General features: G+C 42.0%; 1 protein-coding gene across 5 annotated transcripts in view; it reads left to right on the plus strand.

Moving 5' to 3' along the window:
- Positions 1-25,532, plus strand: part of APBA2 (amyloid beta precursor protein binding family A member 2) — a 378,680-nt gene that overhangs the window by 304,897 nt on the left and 48,251 nt on the right. For all 5 annotated transcript variants that reach the window (XM_083183774.1, XM_083183772.1, XM_083183771.1 and 2 more), the window contains 3 exons: positions 14,160-14,339; positions 14,422-14,634; positions 17,342-17,461. In XM_083183774.1, coding sequence (XP_083039900.1) covers positions 14,160-14,339; positions 14,422-14,634; positions 17,342-17,461 — 513 coding nt within the window. The remainder of the gene's footprint in view (positions 1-14,159; positions 14,340-14,421; positions 14,635-17,341; positions 17,462-25,532) is intronic.

Raw genomic sequence — 25,532 nt, forward strand, 5'->3', positions numbered from 1 at the left:
TAGTAATAACATCCATGTTAATACCAGGTGCCTGGAAACATTGTCCCCAACCAGCATCCCTCTGTCTATCTAACCACCCATTGTCTCCTCTGTCTGCCTCTTGTCTCTCCAGCCATCCACTGTCTCCTCCGCCACCATCCTTCTCTCTCTCTAGCCAGCCTTTTTGTCCCCCCAGGCAACCTCCTTATGTCTCTCGAGTCACCAGGGGCGAATTTAGCGGTCATGTCGCCCCTAGGCACAACACTTTCGGCCGCCCCCCCCCCCTATTTTAACATATTCATTATTAAAATGAATATACATACATACATATGTATTTTTACAAAAACAAATATGACAACCGAATGGACAGCACACCTTAGTATAGTCAGCAACTTAATGTCCAATCAAAATAATGTGGAGAATAATCACTGGGGAAAACACAGTTACACCTTCATCCTGGACTGCAACTTATATATATATATATATATATATATATATATATATATATATATATATATATAGTAGACTTGTGGTGGGGCACTCGTGGCAATTGTAGAGAAGCTTCTCTACAATTGCCACGAGTGCCCCACCGCAAGTCTTCTATATCCGTTTTGTGCTGGCACCGGCGTATATACAAATACAGGGACTCAACACTCTCCATAATGAGCTAACTCACCTTAGTATACAATTAATCAAATAAATAATGGGGTTTTAGTTCATGAATTGATCAATGGATTTAAGCTTGCAGCCCATCGCCAAGGGACCCCATTTCACTGCAAGTCCTACACTAACAATTGTCTCTCAAGAGCCTGCCAACTGCTGACACATCATAGCTAAAGTGGACATGTGTTTTTTCCTGGTTTAAAGCTCACCTGCCAAGTGCCTTATGGCTTTTAAAGATGAGGCAGTCACCTAACACAACACCTGACTTAGAATTAAAGGGGCAGCTGTCACAGGTTACAGATAAATTAGCTCATCTGGGGTGAAAGAGAAAGCTATGATCACAGTAACAAAGGTTAATTAAAAATTAATCCCTCTCCATAATGAGCTAACTCACCTTAGTATACAATTAATCAAATAAATAATGGGGTTTTAGTTCATGAATTGATCAATGCATTTAAGCTTATAATATATATACACACACACACACACACACACACACACACACATACATACTGTACATTATACATCTAATGTGCATCATGAGCAGAAGAGAGGAGGAGAGCAGTTACCTGGAGGGAGGTATCCTGGAGGAGGCCACATTATCTCCTCTAACTTCAGACTCGTTCAGCTTTACAGAAACACCGGGGGGATCCTGGGACCGGCTCTCACCCACATTAGAGTTGTGAGCAAGGGGTGGGGGGAGACTGTGCCCGCGGGCCAGAAAGGAGTAGGGGGGCGGGGGAGACTGCCGCCGCGGGCCGTGGAGCAGTGTGGGGAAGAGGAAGACTGCAGCCGTGGGCTGGAGGAGGTGAGGACAGACTCGGAGGAGGCTGAAGCAGGGCTGTGTTTGGAAGCAGAAGCACACTTGGCGCCCCTGCACTCCCATTGACACAGCAGCCAGTAGGCGAGTGGAGAATCAGGAGCCGTAAGGGACGCTGCCGCGGTGGGACCATAGCAGTCATTTACAGTATGTGCGACTCCTAGTGGGCAGCGGCAAGTGACTGACAAGCGACGCTGCTGCTAACATCGGCGTCGCTGCCCTCTCCATTCGGCCATCCAATTGCTCCGCTCAGCCATCCGATCCCAGTGCTGCCACCTCAGGTCACCCTGTCTGACTGTGAGTAACACACAAGCAGCCTGGCTGCCTGCTGCTGCCCATAAAATGTGCCGCCCCTAGGCCCATGCCTCACGGGCCTAGTGTGAAATCCGGGCCTGCCAGTCACCCAGTGTCTCCTCTGCCACCCTCTTGTCTCTCCAGCCACCGTATCTCCTTAGCCAGCCTACTTATATCTCTCCAGCCACCCAGTATCTCCCCAGCCTCCCTCCTCTATTCAGACAGCCAATGTCATCCCTTCCAGTCTTTTCAGCCAACCAGTGTCTCAAAATCAACCTCCTTCTTTCTCTCCAGCCACCTAGTGTCTTCCCAGCCAGCCTCCTTCTGTCTCTCCAGCCAACTAGTGTCTCCCCAATCAGCCATCTTGTCCCGTCAGCCACCAATTGTCTCCAAAGCCTGCCTACAGTACTTCTGTCTCTTCAGCCAACCAGGGGGCAGACTAGATGGGCCAAGTGGTTCTTATTTGCCCTCAAATTCTATGTTTCTATGTTTCTAAGTAACCAGTGTCTCCCCACTCAACCTCCCTCTGTTTCTCCAGCCACACAGTGTCTCCCCAGCCAGCATCCTTCTGTCTCTCCTGACATCAGGGTCTCCCCTGCCATCCCCCTTGTCTCTTCAACCAGCCTCCATCTTTCTCTCTAAAAACAAACTGCTAAATGCTATTCAAAATGAATTATTAGCATATACAATATAATCAATGCATACCACTAAGTATATATATATATATATATATATATATATATATATATATATATATATATATATATATATATATATATATATATATATATACAGGTTGAGTATCCCGTATCCAAAATGCTCGGGACCAGGAGAATTTTGGATAACGGATTATACCGTATTTCGGAATAGTTTAATATTTCAATGATGTATTTTGAAGTATCTTGCATTTATGCTGTATAAACACATAATATACACACAAATATATTTTATTACCACATAAAATACACACAAATATATTTTATTTGTTCAAAAAACAAGGTTTCAAAACGTGAAACAAAATGTGTGTACTATCTCAGCACTGAATTTGAATGCCAAGCAATCATTGTCTTGTACATATATAGTGCCAGTTACATATCATGTCCTCAGTAGGGCTGTTACAGATGTCCCCAGTGAGTTTTTAGCAAAAAAAATTTTTTTTTTCACTTTCTGGAATGTCCGTATTTCGGAATAATTCGGATAACGGATATTCGGATACGGGATACTCGACCTGTATATATATATATATATATATATATATATATATATATATATATATATATATATATATATATATATATATATATGTAAAAAGCAGATAAATCTTTGCAATTGTTGGTGTTTAAATGGTGGAGTGTAAATTGTCCCCAATAATAAATCATTTTATCTGCCTTACTTATAGTATTTACTTAAATCTATAGGCTAATTGATATAGTGATCTAACTTTAGTGTGAAGCTTTAAGTATCAGTGGAAGTCTGGCATTAAACTCATACTCCTTCAATTAGGATTTCAATTGTTTTTGCTTGCATGTTACCACTCCTCTGAATACATCTATATACAAATCACTGTCAGAACAGCTACAGTAGTAATACAGCTTCTGCTAATTATCCTGAAAGGTTGTCAAATGGGTATGCGGTTATGCGGTTAACATCCCTTTAACTCTTCAGGCACTCAGTGTCTCCCCAGTCACCCAGTGTCAGTCCTGCCAGCTTTGTTCTATCTCTGTAGCCACAGTCTCTCCCCAACCAGCCTGCCTCTGTCTCTTCTGCCACCCTGTATCTCTACAGCCATCCAGTGTCTCCCATGCCAGATTCCTTGTTTCTCCAGCCACCAAGTGTCTCCCCTGTTAGCCACCTTGTCTCTACATTCACCCATTGTCTCCCCAGGTAGCCTCCTTATTTCTTTCCCAATACTCAATATCTACCCAGCCAGCCTCCTTATGTCTTTTGCAATACTCAAAGTCTCCCCAGCCAGCTGCCTTGTCTCTTAAGCCCCCAAAGGGTATTCCCAGCCAGCCTCCATTTGTCTCTCCATCAACCTATTGTCTGTCTATCCAGCCAGCCACCTAGTGTCTCCCCAGCCAGATTTCTTTTTTCTCTCTAACCAACCAGTATCTCCATAATAGCCATCTTGTCTCACCGGCCACACTGTCTCCCCAACCAGCCTACTTCTGTCTCTACAGTTAATCAGTGTCTCCCCAACCAGTCTTCTACCATCTCTCCAGCCACCAAGTGTCTACTTAGTGTTTCCTCAGCCAGTCAACATGTCTCGCCAGCGACAGAGTGTTTCTCCAGCCAGCCCCTTGTCTCTCAAACACACAGTCAGCCTCTTTCAGCCTATCCAGTCACCCAGTATCTCCAGAGCCAGCCTCCTTCTGTCTCGCCAACCTCCTTCTGTCTACAGCCATCCAGTGTCTCTCTAGCTAGCATTTATAGATTAATTTATGTGTGACCCTTGTGCCAAACTGACAGCTGTCATCATGAAGCCAATGCCCCCATTCACTGAGGGAGTTCTTCCACAGTTCATGTTCCCATATCCATACAGTGCTTTATTTCCTGAGAAATAAATTATATATTTGGACTGTTTGTGAGGCTGATCATGGCAAAGTTAGAATTTATGTTTTAAGACTTTCCACTCTCTAGCTAGACTTTTTTTGTTTTGTTGCTTCCTCCCTCACTACTAATGTAGCTACTGTACTATGCTGGTGTTCTCTTTTTAAAGTGTGAGCTTCTGTTGGTATTGTATACAAAATTCATCTCTAAAACAGTGTTTTTAATTAAAAATAGCTAAATCCTCAAATATACCCAACATACCATGCTTTGTTTTGCCAGCAGATCCTTGGTCTTTGGTTATTCCAATCCCAACACAAACTTAGTTCATCATCCTCCCTGCAAAACTATTTCCGGTCATGATGTCAGTTTAAGGCCAATTTAGTTGCATACTGTAGCAATATCAATAATAAACTATTACTACAGGGGATAAAATCATCATAGTGGTGGTGATATTGAATGCAAAGGAGATCAGCAGGCCAACACTTTTTGCAAATTCTAGAGCAAGCCTTGCCAAATAGACATTCTATCTTTAAACTCATAGTTCTAGCCTCAATAAGCCATGCACCATTACATGCCTGGCGCCATGCAACTCTGCTTTGTGACAGGCACCTTTTTTGCTCCACATAATGCGACTAGGATGCACCAGGACTGTGCTGATTCATTTGATATGCAACATTTGTGACTGATGCTAGTTAAGTTTCATGGTACGTGACACACCAAGGGCAGTATTCAATGAGAAAAATTTGCTGTGTTTTATGGCGAGTTTGTGCTATTTTCGCGTTGGAAGGAGCATTTTGCTCTCCAAAAGTGAACCACCCTATTCAATGTGATATTTTCGCCGTCTTTCAAAGTGATTTTCGCCGTGTCTCTCTGTGTAGCAATTCTCCATCTTTTCATGGAGAACTGGAATGTGAACTTTTAAACTAAAAGGTTTTTTTTTTAAATTTTGGTGTAAAAAAATCAGGAATTTTTTTCTGTGAAGGGGCATGCTATTTTTATTCATGTGCTTATAGCACATGAATATATATTTAATTTTAAGATTAAGATAGATTCATACAGAGTACCACCGCACTTGCCATTCCCAGGTTGGGGTGCAGTGGCCTGTGACCACGTGCTCTAATAAATACAAATACAGGGGCTCAACACTCACCATAATGAACTAATGCACCTTAATATACAAACAATCAAATAAATAAATAATGGGGTTTCGCCAAGCATAACTAATAAAAATCCCATTGCTGTGTTTATTGCCTACTGTATGGGTCACTCTGAAATCCTTAATCTGAGGTTCTAGAACGCAGCTCTTACTATATATCAATGAATTTAGTTTTCAGTTGAAAATATTTGACTTTGTGAGCTCTCTCCACTCCCCATTCCACAAGATTATTCTTAATATAACTCATTTCATTATGAAAACCTCTATCTGCTCTACAGTATACCAATTATATTTTGTTTTCTCTATATGGATGTATTCCTTCTGCCTGCAGTCACAAAATGTGTTGTGTGGAGATAATCTCCATACCCCGAGGGACACATCAGCTATGCCAAAGAAGGAAAACATTACATCAATAAGAATAATAAGGCTCTGCCACTGTTTGCAGAATCCTGCAGTGTATGTGACTCTTTAGGCTACAGAAGTTAATATAATACTCATTAGATTTTTCAATGAATGCAAGGGAAAAACATATTGACATTGGAATCACTGCAATAAATGAATGATCATCTTTTAGAGTGCTGCGGAAATCTATGAATCTCAGTGCATACTATTTAATCCCAGCAGAGTTAAATGTCAAGGGAAGAGCAATAGATGTAATGGTTTACTATTGGAAAACTGGTTAATGAAAAAATTGTCATTAAGAAGGGCATTGTTCTGTATATGTGCCATCGTTTCCTTCCAGAACACCCGAAAATCGAAGATTAGAATTAAGTGAAGCTTCAAATGCTGATATAAAATAGCACAGGCTCATGCAGTTACTATTTGAGCATGCAGCAGAACACCCAGAACATCCCCCCCCCAACCTGATGGATTTTATTTCTGAGATGAAAATAAATATGGAAATATAAAGTAATAGCATGCAAGATACATGCATCGTGGAGATTCTGTCATGTATGACCAATGTTTTATAGACCAGACATTTAAAATATAATATACTAGCACTGCATTATTGCTAACTAGAGGATGTTAGCATGGCAAAAAAATAACACTTAGAAAAGACACATATAAAGTAACACTGAAAACATTTAATTAATATCTGTCATTAATTTAAAAAAATAATAGCAAATTGCGATTTAAAATAAATTATAGGCACATAGAGTATAATAAATACATACCACTAAGAATAATATTTTCAATTGGTGGAGTTTAAATGGAAGAGTTTAAATTGTCCCCAATAATAAATCTTCTGTGCTAGCTTGCCAAGAAAATGTACTCAAATCTTGAGCTGTAGGCCAATAAATATACAGTAGTGATCTATTAGATTTTGCATTTTATACCCCTGAACATCAAATGACCAGGCGAAGCAGTTCTACCCGGTAATTTGTTCAGCATGAAAGGGTCAACCCGAGTCTTAAATCCATGGTTTCTGAACCTGGTCTCTACCAGGGTGGGCAATCCTGTATTTGCGAGCCCGGTTGACCCCTTCACACTGAAGAAATGCTGGTATAATTCAGCCAATTACTGGGTTGACATTTGTAACCCGGCAATTTGCTGCTTAGTGTGAAAAGGGGTCAGATTACACCCGGCAAAATGACCCGGCATTTAAAAGTGGAGGGTCATACCAGATCACATGTCTGAAAGTGGTATCGGTGAGCTATTACATGGTTAATTGGGCTGTTGGAGCAGTCATTATTTAACCCTTTGAGTGCCAATCGAATTTGTCAAAATTGAAGTGTTAAAAATTGCCAAGCAAACATTTTTATTTATGAGCTGTAATGTTTACCATTTACATAGGAAATATAATCTTTTTTTAACAAAACATTTTTTATTTGAATTTATAGAACAAATATGAGTGACGCTGGCTTTTTTAGCAGATATTTTGAACATCTCTCCCACAGATTTTGGCACTCAAAGGGTTAATAATATTTGATTTTTTTTGCTCTGTTGTACCTCGATTGGATATATAGATCTGTATTTATCATTAACTTAAAAGACAAATTTAAAAGTTAAAACAACCACTGATTCTTAGTGACTTCTCAGGATGGTATTGTTTGAAAGTACCCAACATAAAAAAATATAATTAAAATAAAGTTTAAAAACAAAGAACAAAGTTAGTTTTTTTTTTATGAATTTGTAACTGAAAACCTGAGTTGGGTTTCAAGTTCAAATGCACATGTAGGTACCGATGAGATAATGTACTCTCACTGCAGCCAACCAGTGCCATAAGTGAGCTTAGCAATCCCTGTGACTTTTTAAATAGCCAAGAATCTTCTTAAATAAATCCCTCATGCTGCAATAGCAACACCTACTATGTAGGATGTGTGGAGGATGTCAAGAGGTAATATCAGAAAATAATTAGACCCATAACTGATTCAAGAGCTCCACCAAAATGACGAGATTTTGTTTTATTATAATACTAGCTGGAGTACCCGGCATTGCGCGGGATTTTAAGAATGTTTGTTTACAAAAATCAATTGAAATATTAAACACATCGTATAAATAACATCGTTTAAAAAAGCATGCAAAATGTTATACAGCCTAGCAAATCTTTCTTCTGGAGGTTCCTCAACACTTGCAACAGCATGAGCAGGCGTTTCAGTCTTCTAAATCTCTGTTTTTGAGATTCCACTGTCCAAGAGGATTGTTTATTTGCTGCTAAGATTTTATTCCTTGTGGAATTGTTTTTATTTTCACCAAATCTAGCTCTTTTCTTTGGTGACATTTTTCAACTTCATTCAGAAAAGAGCAATTATATATTAAGGAAGATAATATTTGGAATGAAATATAAAATTGCACAACTGCTAACATATTTCTAAATCAAAAGAAAAAAAAACAAATTCAAGCTTGTATGTAAAATTTCACAATCTTTTCAAAACAATAGAACATTGTGAAAATCATTTCTTTTTTTTTTTTTTTTATTACTTTTTCACATAAAAGGGCACATTTAACATCATACAATACATGCAAATGTCAAACGTGATACATATTCCATACCATTACAAAACACATACAAAAAGGGGGGGGGGGGGGTTAGGATAGGATTTCTGTTCTTTGTTTCTTCCTTCCTACCTCTGGGTCTTTACTGTTCTTTTTTTTCCTTTTCTTTTTTTTTTCCTCGGAGCTATACCTCTATTACACCATTTTTACTTGACATCTCTCTTTATTCTATTAGTCTTCTATACCACTTAGTTCCCTTACAGGGGCCTGTAATTTGGTGTTGGATTTGTGAATCTAGCGTTTCAATGAAAATTCCCCATCTATTATAGAATCTCTTTCCTCCTATCTCTGGCTCCACTGCCGCATTATATTTTTCCATAAACAGGGTTTTCATTAAACTATTTCTCATAGAATCTAATCTGGGGGGGCTTTAATTGTCCAGTTTCTCAGTATTGTTTTTTTTGCAAGTGTTACGATTATCGTTAGAATTGGAATTAAATCTCTTCTATGATCACTTAGGTCCCAAACAGAGAATTCTGCCCATAAAAGTGCCCTATAGTCAAGTCCCACATGCAGTCGGAAAATGTGATTTATATAATTTATGGTACTTGTTTCCTAGCACGGCCACAAATCTTGGCCATCGGGGGTAATTTTAGTGGCCTGCGACGCCCCCGATTTTTCCATTGAAATGCATTGAAAACAGTGAAAAATCGGGTCGGTCGCGTCGTGTGCGCCTAAAAATGCTTAAGTGGTCCACCCGCGATGGCCGCGATTTCCCCATAGGGAACAATGTTAAATGCCTCAATTTACCCGCGATGACCCCGATTTCCCATAGGAAACAATGTTAAATGGGTCAATTTACCCAAATCATCATAGGGAAGAATGGTAAATGGGCCAGAACCCCCCCAAAAAAACCCTGACCAGTGAAATGTACCCCCAAAAGTAGTTTACGCCACCCCGCGATCAACGTGAACCCGAAGCGTGGCGAGCGCAGCGGTACGCGTCCTCCGACCTTTTCATACCCCCACTATCCACTAGGGCGTGGAGTTGAGAATAGAATAGTGTGGCGAGCGCAGCGAGCCACCGAGCCCGAAGCGTGGCGAGCGCAGCGAGCCCCGCGAGGGGACGTGGATACCTTCACAGGTAAATGCGTCCCTTCGCGGGCTTCACAGGTATCCGCATCCGCTCGCTGCGCTCGCCACACTATTCTATTCTCAACTCCACGCCCTAGTGGATAGTAGGGGTATGAAAAGGTCGGAGGACGCGTACCGCCGCCCCTCGCGGGCTCTCTGCGCTCGCCACGCTTCGGGTTCACGTTGATCACGTGGTGGCGTAAACTACTTTTGGGGGGACATTTCAATGTTCAGGGGTGTTTTTGGCCCATTTACCATTGTTCCTATGATAATTTGGGTAAATTGAGCCATTTCACATTGTTTCCTATGGGAAATCGTGGTCATCGCGGGTAAATTGAGGCATTTAACATTGTTCTCTATGGGGAAATCGTGGCCCCGATTTTACCCCCAATGAACGCGATTATGATCATTGTGGCCGTGCTAGAAAACAAGTACCTAATTTATTACCTTATACCAATATCGCTTGATTTTTGGGCATTCCCAAAAATTGTGTTTAAAAAGTGCATTTGGTGCTTTACATTTTGGGCATATGCCCTCTTCCTCTTGTGTCATATATTTCCATTGGCCCTGCGGAATATAGGTTCTGTGTAATGTGCGGAAGCAGTGGCGGATTCAGGGGGGGGGGGCACCCGGGCACGTGCCCCCCTGTCATTTATTTTGTAGCTGAGGACCAGGGCTTTCCAACGAGCCCAGCCCCGTGTCTCTAGCCCCCCGGGAACCGGAGATATCGCCTGGCAAACCTGTAACCTTTTTTCCCCATAGGATAATATGGGACCCGTCAATTCCGACCCCCACCCGGTTCCGACGGCTGCCAGTTCCCGCCCTGGCATCACAGAAGCTTGTGGTTGATTTCTTTCAATTCCAAATCGCTGGGCCTTCAATATGATACCAGGCTGGTCCAAATCGGTCAATCGGTTCCAGAGATATTGCGTGTAAACCGATTTTTTTATTTTTTAAATGTAATTTCATGGCTGCTCATGTTCTTTGAGGGCAGATTACTCTGGAACCAAACGTTCCAGTTTCACTGGACCAAAATCATTCAAAGCCCACTCAAAAGTTCTTCAATATAATACTTGTCTCATGTAAATGGGTCAGTTGGTTCCGAAGATATAGCCGGTTAAATGAGATAACTGGTTAAAGGGGGGAGGGGTGGTTTTCTCTCCCCCTCACACCAGAAAATGCAGGGACTAGGCTGGTGTAAAAGGGGCCAACCTGGGAATGCATTTTCTGGTGTGAAAGTGGTATTATTTCAAATAGCCAGTACCTGCAGTGCTCTGAATACAGCCAGGCTCTGCCACTATCTGTGGCTATCACTTCTGCTGTCCCCCATTTACCACGAGCATGTATTCCCCCTTGGCAATGAGCATGTAATCCCACATGGCAATGAGCATGGAACCTCTGGCAATGAGCATGGAACCCTTGGCAATGAGCATGTAGAGAAGCAGCACTTATGTAGCATAATTTTTAATAGGCATTATGGTGTTTGGCATAACACATAATGGACATAATGGCGTGTAACTTAACGTGTAATGGACATTATGGTGTAAATGTTTAATGCGAGCCTTTGGTGGACAATGTCCCTGTTTATGAAGTGTATTGTGAATTTTGGCTTAATCTGTGTGGCATTATGTGAATTTTGTCTCAATCCTTGTGGCATTATGTGAATTTTGGCTCAATCCATGTGGTATTATGGGAATTTTGTCTCAATCCGTGTGGCATTATGTGAATTTTTTCCCAATCCGTGTTGCATTATGTGAATTTTGGCTCAATCCGTGTGGCATTATATGAATTTTGGCTCAATCCGTGTGGCATTATGTGAATTTTGGCTCAATCCATGTGGCATTATGTGAATTTTGGCTCAATTCATGTGGCATTTTATGCATTTGGCTCAATCCGTGTGGCATTATGTGAATTTTGGCTCAATCCGTGTGCCATTATGTGAATTTTGGCTCAATCCGTGTGGCATTATGTGAATTTTGGCTCAATCCGGGTGGCATTATGTGAATTTTGGCTCAATCCGTGTGGCATTTTATGCATTTGGCTCAATCCGTGTGGCATTATGTGAATTTTGACACAATCCATGTGGCATTATTTGAATTTTGGCTCAATCCATGTGGCATTATGTCAATTTTGGCTCATTCCATTTGGCATCATGTGTAAGGGGCAAGTATAATGGGGTCTAGTATTTTGTTGCATAATGTGTAGAAGTTGTATATGGTGTTGACACGCCCCCTGTTGATTGGCCACACACCCTTTTCCGGAGCGCGCCTTTGGCGCGCGCACAACTACATCCTTCACTTTTGTCGCCATGGTGGGCCTGCGTACTTTAAATGCCAGGGCCTATTTTTTATTCCATTCCCACCCTCTCCTGCTGCTCTCTTAACATGTACACTGGCACCACTAACACCGCCCCTCCCACACCCAAACCCTTTTTTATCATGGTGCCCCCCCTGTCATTTTATCCTGGATCCGCCCCTGTGCGGAAGTGCACCTCTTGCAACATTGCAGAAGGTAATACTCTCAGTGACTTTCCTATGTGTGTGAATCTTTCTATTACTTTATTCCCTTCTTCCGGGAAGTCTTTCCACCAGGCCTTTCTGAAGAAATATTGGCAACAAAGTTTGTTTACATACAACCTCTAATTGCCAAGCATAATTTGGTATAGTCAAAGATCTGAGAATGCTGGCAAAGCCTGCTAAAGCACTATCTTCGATAATAGACATTACACACAAAACGCTCAATCCGAGGCCCTACCCATATGCCGTGAGGCTCCACGATGAGTGTACAACAAAAATTATGGTTTTTAATTAATTTAAAAATTAACAAATTAATTTCGATTTCATTGCCTTGGCCATGATCTTAGCTTGTAAACTGTGGGTTTGTATAGAAAGACAGACGGAAAAGTTTTCAATTTTATATATTAGATAGTATTCTTTTACTTTTTAAATCATATACTTTATATATTGACTTAATTAGTACTAGTAGATGGCTGATGTCAATGACTTTCATAATCTCTACTACTGATATATTAAACATATTTTTTCTTCTTCCAGAAGGTGCTTGATCAGATATTGCTAGTGCCATGTGCATGCCAATTACCATAACTTTGAATAGTTGTATTTATTTATTTTATGCATCCATTGTGTAGACAGCTGGTCCCCAAGTCAATACACATTGAACGGCTACTAACTATTTTTAATTCTTGCCCATTTATCAAGTTATAAAATGGTATACATTTTAAAGACTCCATATTTGATAACCTATGGTCATTCCCAGGGCTTACAGTGCTCCTGGAAAGGTGGTGGAACTCATTTCCCTCTGCCACCTAATTCCCACCCCCTCTCCTACTTCCATTAGGCAGAGCCAGGGGGTGTGGATTGTTTGGTCTACAACAACTAGGTCAACAAGCATTGGGCTAACACCACTAGGTCGACAGGCAGCAAGGTCGACATGGGTCAAGGTCAACATGGGTCTAGGTAGACATGGGTCCAGGTCGACAGGTCATTAGGTCGACACAAGCATTAGGTCGACATGGGCAAGGTCAACAGTCAAAAGGTCAACATGGTGTCGACATAATGACCTGTCGACCTAGACCCATGTCAACCTTGACACATGTCGACCTAAACCCGTGTCGACCCAATGCTTGTCAACCTAATTGCTGTAGACCTAATGACCGTATCCAGGGCCAGTGGTAAGGTTTTTGGTACCCCCTGCAAACTATAATGCTTTTCTGCTAGAATGGCCACTAGTTCCACCTCACTATTATAGGTGGTGGAACTCAGTTCCACCGCTTTCCCCCCAATTTAACCCCTGGTCAATCCTATTCACAATATAATATTAGGCCTCTGGCATCTTGTCAGCTCTCTCTTGTAAAAAAAAAAAAAAAAAAAAGCTTTTCTTTCTGTATTAAGTATGTGACTACTTTAGTACAGGTGAGAGAAATAAAAATGAGCAATTAATCTGTGATCAAGGAGGAATAATGACACCTGATAATTATGGCAATAGGTACTGTCACTAACTAATCATTCACGCTCTATGTCAAAACACTGTTAATTTATATTAAGGAAAAAATGTGTTTTTGTATAGTTTGACAGGGTAAAACTTTCAATTGTTAGTCATTAGTGTCTTATTTACTTAAATCAGCTGAAAAGACTTAACCAGTGTAATAACAACTGAGACACGCTCTCTTGCCTGGCAGCAGGAGATTGCCCAGGTCTATCTTGTTGCTTGGACTGACATTATTTGGCCGAGCAAGTGTAGATGTATCGGTGATAGACTGTAGTGATGTTCTTATCTACAAGCAAGCACCTTTTTCCATTTAGGAGTCAAACTCTATTAGATACAATATGCCTTGTGCAAAATGTAACGTTATCACACAGATTTCAATTGGGGCTCTTATTGTGGAGGATGTCAATTTATTTTCAATATTCTGTAAGTTTTAACACAGTGCCACACAGTGGATGTAGAATACAGTATTTATAAATAGGGATTGTGGCACTTGAATGGTTATTTATTTATGTAATTATGTTTTAAGGTGAAAAAAAAAAATCCCATAGTAGAATCTTTAATCAGTAATGAGACACATTGAATATACTTAACGCATTATGTAACTTCTTTCTATTGATAGGCCCAGCTTATTGCACAGTCGATTGGCCAAGCTTTTAGTGTCGCGTACCAGGAATTTTTACGAGCCAATGGGATCAACCCAGAAGACCTCAGTCAAAAAGAATATAGTGACATAATAAATACTCAAGAGATGTATAATGATGATCTCATACACTTCTCTAATTCTGAAAACTGCAAAGAGGTAATATGTTGTCATAATTCTTCATCCGGTTTTGTAGTGTTTCCTGTAGCTTCTCATTTACATTTTATCCATACAATAACAGCTTCAGGTGGAAAAGCTGAAGGGAGAAATACTGGGAGTGGTTATTGTGGAATCTGGATGGGGCTCAATACTCCCCACTGTAATACTGGCAAATATGATGAATGGAGGACCTGCTGCACGTTCTGGGAAACTCAGCATTGGAGACCAAATCATGTCCATAAATGGAACCAGCTTGGTTGGTCTACCTCTAGCAACATGTCAAGGTATCATTAAGGTAGGTGATATGACTGAAACACCATTTAGTAGACTGTAATACTTTTATAGTGACCAATGCTTCATAAAACAGGACATAATTACATGCTAACTTTTTTATCTTCAAAACCTTGAGACCATTTACATTTGTATTATTCACATATATTATATAATATAGACTGAAATGGCATATTGCACCATCAGACATCTGACACTGACAGCCAACAGTGCAAACAATAAAAAAAATTATATTAAAAAAAGTTAAAAGTTTTTATATTTCAGATGTTTGTGTCTACGAAACACAGTTTGTATTTTTTAGGGTAACAAAAATATCTTGTCTAACTATATACATGAAAAAAATGAAGCAAATGTATTGTGCTTCTTTGTTTCCTGTGAGTGGGTTCTGCATCCACTTGCTGAGTGTAAATATATAATTCATAAACAACTGTGTCACGAAATGAGTAAGGGGCCCAATTCAGACCAGTTCTTTCAGGGACAAATTTGTCCCTGGTACCGATGGTGGGGGTTCTTACCATCCCCGTAGCGAATGCCTTTGGCAAATTTAACACTCAGAATGCAGGTGTGTCCATGCCTGCTTGGGATGGGTGGCTGGCATCACATGATGACAATTTGGCGGATAGCAGCCATCTGAAAAGTAAGTATAGACTTACTTTTCAGAGTGGAGTCTGGAAAAACCGTTGAAATAATTGAATATAATAATATAATGCGTCTGCATGATAGTGCGGGGAATCACTCGGTGGGGGCGCGTGCGTTTGGTGGAGGTGGCGGGACAGCGTTTACCTGCTCGCTAGGCAGCGAATAGACACAGGTCTTAATCAGGCCCTAAGTTAGCATACTGTAAATTTCTCTACATATGGGGGGACACCACAGCCAATGGGAGGGGTCATATTGAAATTTGATTAACTTAATACATAGTAAAAATTAACAAAGATACCAACAAAACAGAGATATCAACAAAACAACAGATCTTAGTATCTTTGAAATGTGATATTTTGTAAGCTCGGTTTCCATGAAATGTAATTAATAATAGTACCTGGACTGTAACGTTAATAACTTTTAGGCTGACATGACTGTACATTGCAATATTCCCCATATGCATCTGACTGGTGCAGTTTATAAACATTTTGTCTTGAGGAAATGATCTCTTTTGAAATATAATAAATAGGTTGAGATATTATTCATCTATTCTAGTCTAATGCATCATTCTGTTCCATCCTTGTACTAAATCTGATCTTGTGACAAAGCTAAAAGTACAGCGCTGATTGGAACACTGATAACACACTCTGCTGTCAGCACAGATACAATTACCGCTGAATGGCAAAAGAACATGGTCTAACTCCAGAGAACTACTCTCCATAACAGAATGAAAATGTTTGTGGAAAGTTTTCCACCCTTTAGGCTAGATTTACGAAGGTTTTTGCAATTTGACACTTCTTGGCGAGTTTGACCTTGACACGTTTAAAGCAGAAAAAATTGTAAATGCAAAGCATGCTTAATTGTGCAATTCATTTTATTTAATGTTTATATTTCCAGGTCAAACAGGTTGGGGAGAAGTGTCAGCTGGCATAACCCCTCCCTACGTTGTGAATTTAGCGCTTTGTGTTATGTAGCAGTAAATTTCAAGAAATATCCCTTTATTTCAGCATTAAACAACTAAAAAGTTATATCCCTAATTTCTGATAACTGCTTATATTTGCCATAGACGATGGGCTCGTCTCATTAGTCAAAAGCAGTTTTAGGTGAACGTCCAAAGCAGAAATGAAAAAAAAAAAAAAACACTCCATAATTTAAAAATATATTAATATATTTTGCGGGGACCAAGCTGTAAGGCCAAACAGAGCTTTTTCCTAATACATCCTACACCATCTACAGATGTGTCCTATACAGTATATGGCACAAGATGCAGGGGCATTTTTTTTTTAACAGAGATGGGTGTCTTGGTGCAGGCTCTGAGTGGGCCGCTACTCAACACGGCTCATACTGTACATGTACAAGTGTCAGGAAACATGGCGCCCGCCATGTTCCAAGTGAAAAGAGTTTATTCAGATTTGATTGCAAAGCACATTTATTAGCAAATGGACAAAATCATGTTGCACTGCAGGTGGGGCAAACGTTGATATGCGTTAATACTGTACTTTTCTTTACACAAGTGAATATTTCTTTAAGAAGAGAGGTAAATAATGTACTTTGATTTAAAAAGCCCTTTGCAAATGACACATTTGCTGTATACAGTAATATGGTAGGGAGCCTGGGCTTGGTGTACAGTTTGCTTGCTTAGCACTTAAAGGCACAATAGGGCTGGCAACGGGGGGGGGGGGGGCTAATTTAGCATGGTTCTCTAAATATAGAGTTCTCAAATTGAGTTTTTTATGGAATGTGCATGCGTACTGTACGCATCGCGAACGTGTAAGGGGAATTAGCAACAGAAAATGTTTATGGATAGTAAGCATTGACTGACAGGAAGACAGCATTTGGGGTGGATACCTGCCATTTTCTGAGTCTGTCAGAAAAAACGCAAACATGCCCAGGCGTTTTTGAGGAGGGTCTGTGGCGTCCACCCTGTTTCAGTCGCAGATTGGTGGGAGCCTCAGACCTACTCATAGTTACACAGGTGGCACAAACTGAGGGGTCAGGAATTGTGTATGAATTTGCGAGTGGATGGTGATTAGCGATATGCATCTGAGTTGACATATTTCTATTTGTTGCAGGGCCTTAAGAATCAAACACAATTGAAGCTAAATATTGTGAGTTGTCCACCTGTCACTACCGTCCTAATCAAGAGACCTGATCTGAAATACCAGCTGGGATTCAGTGTCCAGAATGGAATTGTGAGTGATACGCATGCTTTATCCAATGGCTTATCTCTTTATTTACAATAATCTATCAAGGCACCTTGATTGGAGCAATGTGCAAATCAACTAGCAACCAGGAGCACACACACATACACACACACACACACACATACACACACACACACGTCTATTCTTACTTACATTTCTGAAGTGTTCAAAGTGGATAACACCGTTTGGTTAGTTTGTTTTCATTTGGGTCTATTGTAGACATCTCTACACACCACACACGTGTATTTTTGTTTTGTTTTTGCTGCTGATTTTAAATTTAGAAACTATCTCATTCCATATAGATACACTATTTTTCCATTTTCTAGTTTGTTTTCATTGCCCGCAGACAATACTTTTTTTAGGGTTGGGTATGAAATGCCAGCAGTCAGGACACCCACAGGATCCCAACAGCTAAAATATTGAAACCTCCCAGTAAGTATTACTACCCTAACCTCCCCCTCCTGCAGCTTAACCCTAACGGCCTTCTCCCACAGCCTTACCCTAATCTTTCCTACCACCACAGCCTAACCCTAAACCTCCCCCTAGTTCCTAACCCTAAATCTAACCACGGCACTTACTTCTGGGATGTGTAAGGATTCGGTCTGTTGGAATTTCACTGTCAGTCTTCTGACTATCTGTTTTATTTTTTTACCGCAACCCTTTATTACTGTTGCTCCTGATGTTAGTTAACAGACATTGGTGGAGATTTACTAAAGAGTTTTTTTTTTACTGTTTTTATGTAGGGTTTGTAAATGATGAGATTTTCTCAAGGTGATTTCACACATCAATCCGCATTATTTCAAACTGCCATCCAGATTTTTCCTCAAACATAGAATACAAATCATGCATTATATCAAGGCAGGTGTTCTAGATGTGTTCTGATAGGCGATCCACATTCTGGTTGTCAGCAGGGGAAGAAAAAAAAAAGATTGTGATTTTTTTTTTTTAATTCTTACTTACACATAAGAGATTTGTTGAGATATTGCCGTTAATATATATTTCATAATATGTACATAATATACTTGTATATAAATGTTTGATAATATGTATCATATACACCTTCAACCCTCAGGGACTCCTACATTTCAACCCTCAAGTATTCCAAACAGGTCATGTTTTGGGGATTTTGTCTATTAAAGCAGCACTAATATTACTTGATTATCCAAATGATAGAGAACTGTACTTTGAACCAGTGATGAAATTATTACATTGTTGTACCTATGCTCTGAGGCTGGGGTAACAAGTGGGGGGCACTTGCACTGGGACATACAATTCTGAGGGGTCCCAACCACTCATGGGCACAGACTTCTTAACATATAGACACACTATCTCTGTACTATTCAGTCCGTAATTTTTTGGGGGTCCCAAGGTTTTTTCCCCACACAGTCCACATGACATCTTGGCACTGAAATCTGCAACAAAACAGCCAGATAATAATTAATAATATGCACCAACAATACCATTTCTCCCAACTTCTGTGTTTTTAAATTTGGTCCTGCCACGCCAGAGGTGCGGCCGTCCCGATAAGGGGCAGAGCTATCTGTCAGGTGGGCTTGGTTTCGGGCAAAACATACGTAACCTTGCGCCATGACCCCCGTTTTTTTTTTTTAATTTTTGGGGGTGTTCCCAGCCTCCGGCTTCCTCCTTGCACTTGTGCACGGCATCTCTTCAGCAATCACTGGCTGCTCTGCAGAGTAAAGCAGCGGTGATCTCCAGCTACTCCGACACAGCCCTCCGCCTGCTCCCAGGACACTGCCACCTGCGGGAGGGACAGTCACCAATTAGCAGGACTATCCCATTGTAATTGGGACAGTTAGTAGGTGTACAATACTGTCACTACAAGTTCTATTTCTCCTGATTCTGTCAAGAATTGTTCTCTCATTCTGAGAAGCAACACCTGAAACTTGGCTGTAAAGCTGCCAGATGATGCTTCTCTTAAGCCGCCCATACACTGGGCATTTTCCGTATGCGATGCGTGCTCACATGCACATCACACAGCACATAAAGAATGTGCGACACATACTTTTTGTACTAGATCGCATCTCATCTAGTACAAAAAGCATGCTGCGTTAGCACACTGCATGCGTTTTGTACTAGATGCGATCTAATACAAAAAGTACGGAGAACATAGCTTTGTGTATGGGCACCTTCACACTTCGAGTCCTGTTGCATGCGGTTTAAGGTTTGTGACCCATCTGGCATTTTGGCGACGTAAACAGCATGCAGTGTGTGACAGTTTACAAAACTAAATGGAAAAAGTTTCAAAACTTCGGGAGTGATAAAGTATACAGATTAAAATAACACACATATTTATTGTGGTGTACACTGTATATGGAGATACTGGCCACCCTGAGCAACCTAAGCAAAGGTCATCCATTTACCATGGAGATCCTGCTGCATCAGTATATTATTGCACAGCTACTTCATAGAACAATGTATCCATACTGTAGTAAAGAAACTGGGCACTCAGCTGATAAATAGAAACATCAAATATACAATATCATTTCATGTGCCAAGACCTGGATGCAGCTCACACTCCAACATTTTGATCCTGATAAATATTTAAGGCATTGATAAGGCAAATTCAGCAGACACAGCTGTACTCCAGCCAGAAAGCCATATACCAACACGTACCCGAGTCCACCATAAATAGCCAGGCACAATTACAGATTTGGGTACCGAGAAAATAAAGATGTTTGTGCAGTCCCATCATGCAGGTGATGTCCCCAAGTCATGGTTGACCAGTCTCCCTAACCTGTTTTCTAAGTGTGAAATGTTCAATAAAAGATTAGCAAATGTGCGTGACAATATCAAGATGCTTGTTACATAGGCACCCCAATATATATATATAGAATGGGAAAGCCAACACTCATACTGCCAAAGTGGGATATAGGGAATATTAGCAGCATTACCAGGTATGGTAACCATTACATGTATGGGGTCAATCCCTGCTTTTGGCAAAAAAATCCTGTTTATCCATTTATAGTCATTCCTTCTATATTTGTATATCCGGGAAAGGTATAAAAGACGAGGGGGTCTGTGTGCAGGCTCCGTATGCCCCCCCCCTTTAGTGGTTATAAAAATAAAGTATAATTTATAAATGAGCATTGTGATTGTGTTAATTTCCTTTTTGAAAAGACAAATTGCAAATAACACTTTATAAAGTGTACCCTATAAATTGGCATTTTCAAAAAAACTAATGTATTAACAGGGTACAGGGCTCAAAGCGCCCTGCCACCCAGTCCACACTGCCAGCGCCGCCTCACTCTCAGTTCCTGGACGTCATTGAAATCCCAGCAGCTGTGGCGGTGACATCAGCAGCACCTCAGCAGGCAGTGCTGGCAGCGGCTGTGTAGTGGAGAAATTGGAGACACAGCTGAATCATGCTGTGCTCTGAGTTCAGCACCAGCGGCGTACGCAATTTAGGGGTAGAGTGTGGGGGCTCTTTATGTGTGTGGGCCCCAAGATGACTGCCCCAGTCATCCCTTCATGGATCCGGCCAATTATGTAACCTAATAGTAATATGATACTTTATAAAGCAAAGTTTTCAGACTTGTGTTCTTTTAGAATCAGTTTGGCACCATCTACTGGCCATGGTACTTAACTACATTATATTATGTTTATACAAGGATGTTAATCACACTTGGTTTTTAAATGGTTGCATTATATGTTTTCAGATGTTTTAGAAACACAAATTTGTCAAATATTATATATTTACACAAATAAGCTTTATTACTATATACAGTAAATGTCCACATAAATATATAATGCTGTTAATAGGATGAAATCACTTTCAAATCATATTGAAGTGCTTTTCATTTTACAGTGGATATGGCCATGCCTCCACTCCCCTTTGACAAGGGATATGCCAGTTTTACATTACTATACTAGTGGTCTCAGGATGTTCACAGTTACTTCACCCCTCCCATCCCCAGGAGACAACTCCCCATTGCTGTTGGCACATGTTCTCTGCACTCCTGCTTTAGTGAATTGCTCACCCCTCACAACACTCCTGGCAAGTTGGGACAAATGTTCTTGCTTCTGGAAAGATGGGCCGGCCCCCCAGAATTGAGATTGTCCAACCTGCATATATCATGACAGCTGGGAGGTATAGATTAATATTGTCAGATAAATTGAGAGGTACAGTGTATACAGTATACTGTATGTGGAGAAGTTTTATTCATATAAATGAAACTTATCAGTACTGTATATATACATCACGTTATTAAAATTTTATGCATCTTTATTTTGTTGTGGATGAAGAAGAGGGAGGTTAGGGTTAGACTGAGGAAGTGGGGGTTAGAGTTAGGCTGAGGGAGGGGGAGGTTAGGGTTAGATTGAGGAAGGGGGCAAATAGGGTGAGGGAGGGGGAAGTTAGATTTAGGCTGAGGGAGTGGGAGGTTAGGGTTAAACTGAGGAAGGGGGAGGTTAAGGTTAGGCTGAGGGAGGGAGAGGTTAGGGCTAGGCTATGGGAGGGGGCGGTTAGGCTTAGGCTGATGAAGGAGGATTTTAGAGTTAGGCTGCAGGGAGTGGAAGGTTAAGGTTAGGACAGGGCCGGTGCAAGGGTTATAGACACCCTAGGCAAAGCTGCAGAATACCGCTCCTGCTCCCCCAAATACCCTCTTCCCAGCACCCCACATATTAATTTCTTTAAAGAAACTGCTAACAACTGCTTTGTATGTGCCCCAGCCTGACCCACTTCAGTGTACGTTCCCCAGTCTGACACCCCCCTTTACTGTATGTCCCCCCATCCATTCACTGCCTCTCATACAGTATGTACACATTCATACATCCATCCACTGCCTCCATACAAATATATACATTCATACACTACCTTTCTCATATATACATATACTGCATCTGTCATATGTACATAAACTGCCTGGCAATAAGCATGTAACCCATGACAACGAGCAATATACCTCTGACAGTGAACATGTAGGTAAGCAGCATTTATGTGGTATAACATGTAATAGGCATTATTATGTTTAATGGGTGTTGGCTTTATGTGTGATGGGCATTACGGTGTGCAGCATTATGTATAATGGGTATTATGGTGTTGGCATTATGTGCAATGGGCATTATGGTGTGCGGCAATATGTGTAATGGGCATTACAGTGTTGGCATTATGTGTAATGGGCATTACGGTGTGACATTATGTTTGATGGGCATTATGGTGTGTGGCATTATGTTTAATGGGTATTATGGTGTTGGCTTTATGTGTATTGGGCATTACTTTGTGTAGCATTATGTGTAATCGGCATTACAGTGTCAATTTTTGCAACGTGCCTTCGGCACGCACTGTCCCCATTTCTGGTGTATGTGTGTGTGTGTGGGGGGGAATGATTGTTTAATCCTTGCTGCATACTAGAGGTGAGAAGGGAGAGGTTAGGGTGGTGAAACGATGGCGATGGTGGTGGGCCGCTTGCTTATGTTGCCCCCCAGGCTGAAAGTTGCCAGCCAGCCCCTGGTGCCACAGTACACAGTTTGGGGGCTGCCGACATGGCTGTCCCGGGCCCCGGCCTCTGGAGGGGCCTGGGCAGCTGCCCACAGCACAGCAGCACAGTGCCACCCACACAGCCGCACACCGCCTACCCCACCCGGCGGCCCTCCAGCCAGGCACGCATAATACACAGTGCAACCTGCAGAGCACCGAGCCTAGGATACAGAGGGGTTCGGCGCTCTGCAAGCTGCATTGTGCAGTGTGTGCTCCCAAGGAGATGCGCCGCCGAGGAGATGTGCTGCCGCAGCCAGGTAAGTAATTGTACTCAGGAGGGGGGGGGGGGGGTTGGCGGCCGTAATGATACTGGGGGGGGTGGCCATAATGGTATGGGGGGCGGCAGCTGTAATGGTACTGGGGGGGGGGGCGGACTGAAGGTCAGTCCCGGGCCCTGCGATTCCTAGTGGTGGCCCTGACAACTGCCCTACACACATACATACTTACCTAACTTGATCACGTAGGATGCAGTCCACTTGTCCATGTCGAATCCAAAAGGGTACTTGTGAAAAAAAAAAATTATACTCACCATCCATAGTGCGCATGAGCTTCCTTCCCCGAATGCTGGGTCCCCCCGTGACTCCTGTCACTGAAGGACCCGGCAGCCAATCAGGGAGCACTACAGCAGCAGCACTCCCTGGATTGGCTTTGCTCTGATCACCTGTCAATCAAGCTGAGCTCTATTTCTATTTAGAACTGGGGAGGGAATACCCGCTCTGCAGGGACGTGCAGTCAGGGGGGGTGGGGGGGGTCCCCACTCCTCCAGGTACCCCGTCCAAGGCTGACCAGCCACGGTGCTCATGGTACGGCCGAGGGACCTTGTGTAAAAAGTGTCCCCCGGCTGTGGCATGACACTGCGGGCTGTTGGAGCCCGGTGCTGGTTTCAAAATACGGGGGACCCCCAGATTTTTTGTCCCCCGTATTTTTGGAACTAGGACCGGTCCAAGAGTCCGGGGCTGGTTTCAGAAATACGGGGGACCCCTACACTTTTTGTCCCCCGTATTTTTGGAAGCCTGGGGCTGGTTATGTACAGGATGGGGGACCTCACGCCAAGTTTTTTTTTTTATCACAAAATCGCACATTTTAACAAAATCGCACTTTTCATCCCGAAAATCGCCCTATATCACACCTCATTAAATATGCGAATTCGCGGCAAAAATGCAATTTAAAAAAACGGCGATACAGGGCGATTTGAGAAAAAATCGCATTTTCTCAAAAACGGTAAACCCAATAAATCTCGCCCTCAGTGTCATAAGTATATGCTTTGTATTATTACAATCATTTTTACTGTTTTTTAAAAAAAAATTATTAGCTTAGGAGGCACCAAGAGCGGTGCCTCCCGTTGTCCATATTAAGTAACGGACACAGGGGCGGGCAGTGGGCAGGGCTGAGAACCGAGCTGTAAAAGCTTGTTTAAAAAAGATGCATACGCGGCACCTATAGCCGTGCCTCGGTGACAGGGACGTGCTTTCTGCCTATATGAAAGCACGCCCCTGTCACTGAGACAGAAGGGATTGGGCACAGTGGCGCTGTCTCAGGGGCAGCTTTCATAAAGGCAGAAAGCACGTCCCTGAACCATGGCTCTTCTATAGGTGAGGTGCCGCTTATAGTACACAGTATTTTTAAAGGTGGACGAGCTGTGCAACCACTGCACAGCTCGTCTGCTGACTTGTATTGCCGGGTGTGGGGGGCGGAGCTGGGCTGAGCCGTGCCGAGCCGCCAGCTCCCGCTGTTATCTGGTCACCAGCCGGCACCCGCTCTGCTCCCCATTACTGTCCATCCAGGGACTCACTGCCCGGCGCTCTTGTCCTGTAGCTGGGTACCTGTCCCTGGACGTGATGCTGCGGTCACTGCTGCCGTGCTGTCTGCTGCCTGGGTATCCATAAGCGGTGCCTGGGCTAAACGGTAATTTGTGTTTGTGTTTGGAGGGTGGGGGCTGTGTTTTTTTATTAAAAGTGGCATACTGTAGGTTTATTTGTGTTTGTGTTAAGAGACAGACATGTGTGTTTGTGTTGTGACAGAGGTGTGTATCTGTATGTATTTGTGTAAAGTGACAGGTGTGTGTGTTTGTGTAAAGTGACAGAGGTGTGCACTGATTCTGTGTGTTTTTTAAATGAAGTATATTGGCCCAATGTACTGGCCTCTGAGTTTATTGGCTGTGCGGGGTGCTGGCTGAACTCAGAGGTTCTATTAAAGAGGCAAAACCATGCATTGATTGACCTTTTAAAAAACCCTCAGAGTTCGGCCATCACCCCGCACAGCCACTGAACTCAGAGGCTAGTACTTCATTTAAAAATATACTTATTTTACACAAACACACAGAAACCGTACACACCTCTGTCACTTTACACAAACACACACCTCTGTCACAACACAAACACACACAAGTCTGTCCTTTAAGATGCTAGTTAGTACATTTGGCTGCATGGTTTTTTTTTAAGTGAAAAGGTATGTGGGCAGACCCCATGGAGGCTTGGTGGAGCCAGCGACGACGGGTCTGTGCCGAGCGCTGGGTCCAGGAGCTGCTCTGCCAGTCTCTGCTGCTTATGCACGGGGCAGCTA

Source organism: Crinia signifera, chromosome 4 (genome assembly GCF_055691185.1).
Source record: "Crinia signifera chromosome 4, ASM5569118v1, whole genome shotgun sequence".
Taxonomy (NCBI): Eukaryota; Metazoa; Chordata; class Amphibia; order Anura; family Myobatrachidae; genus Crinia; species Crinia signifera.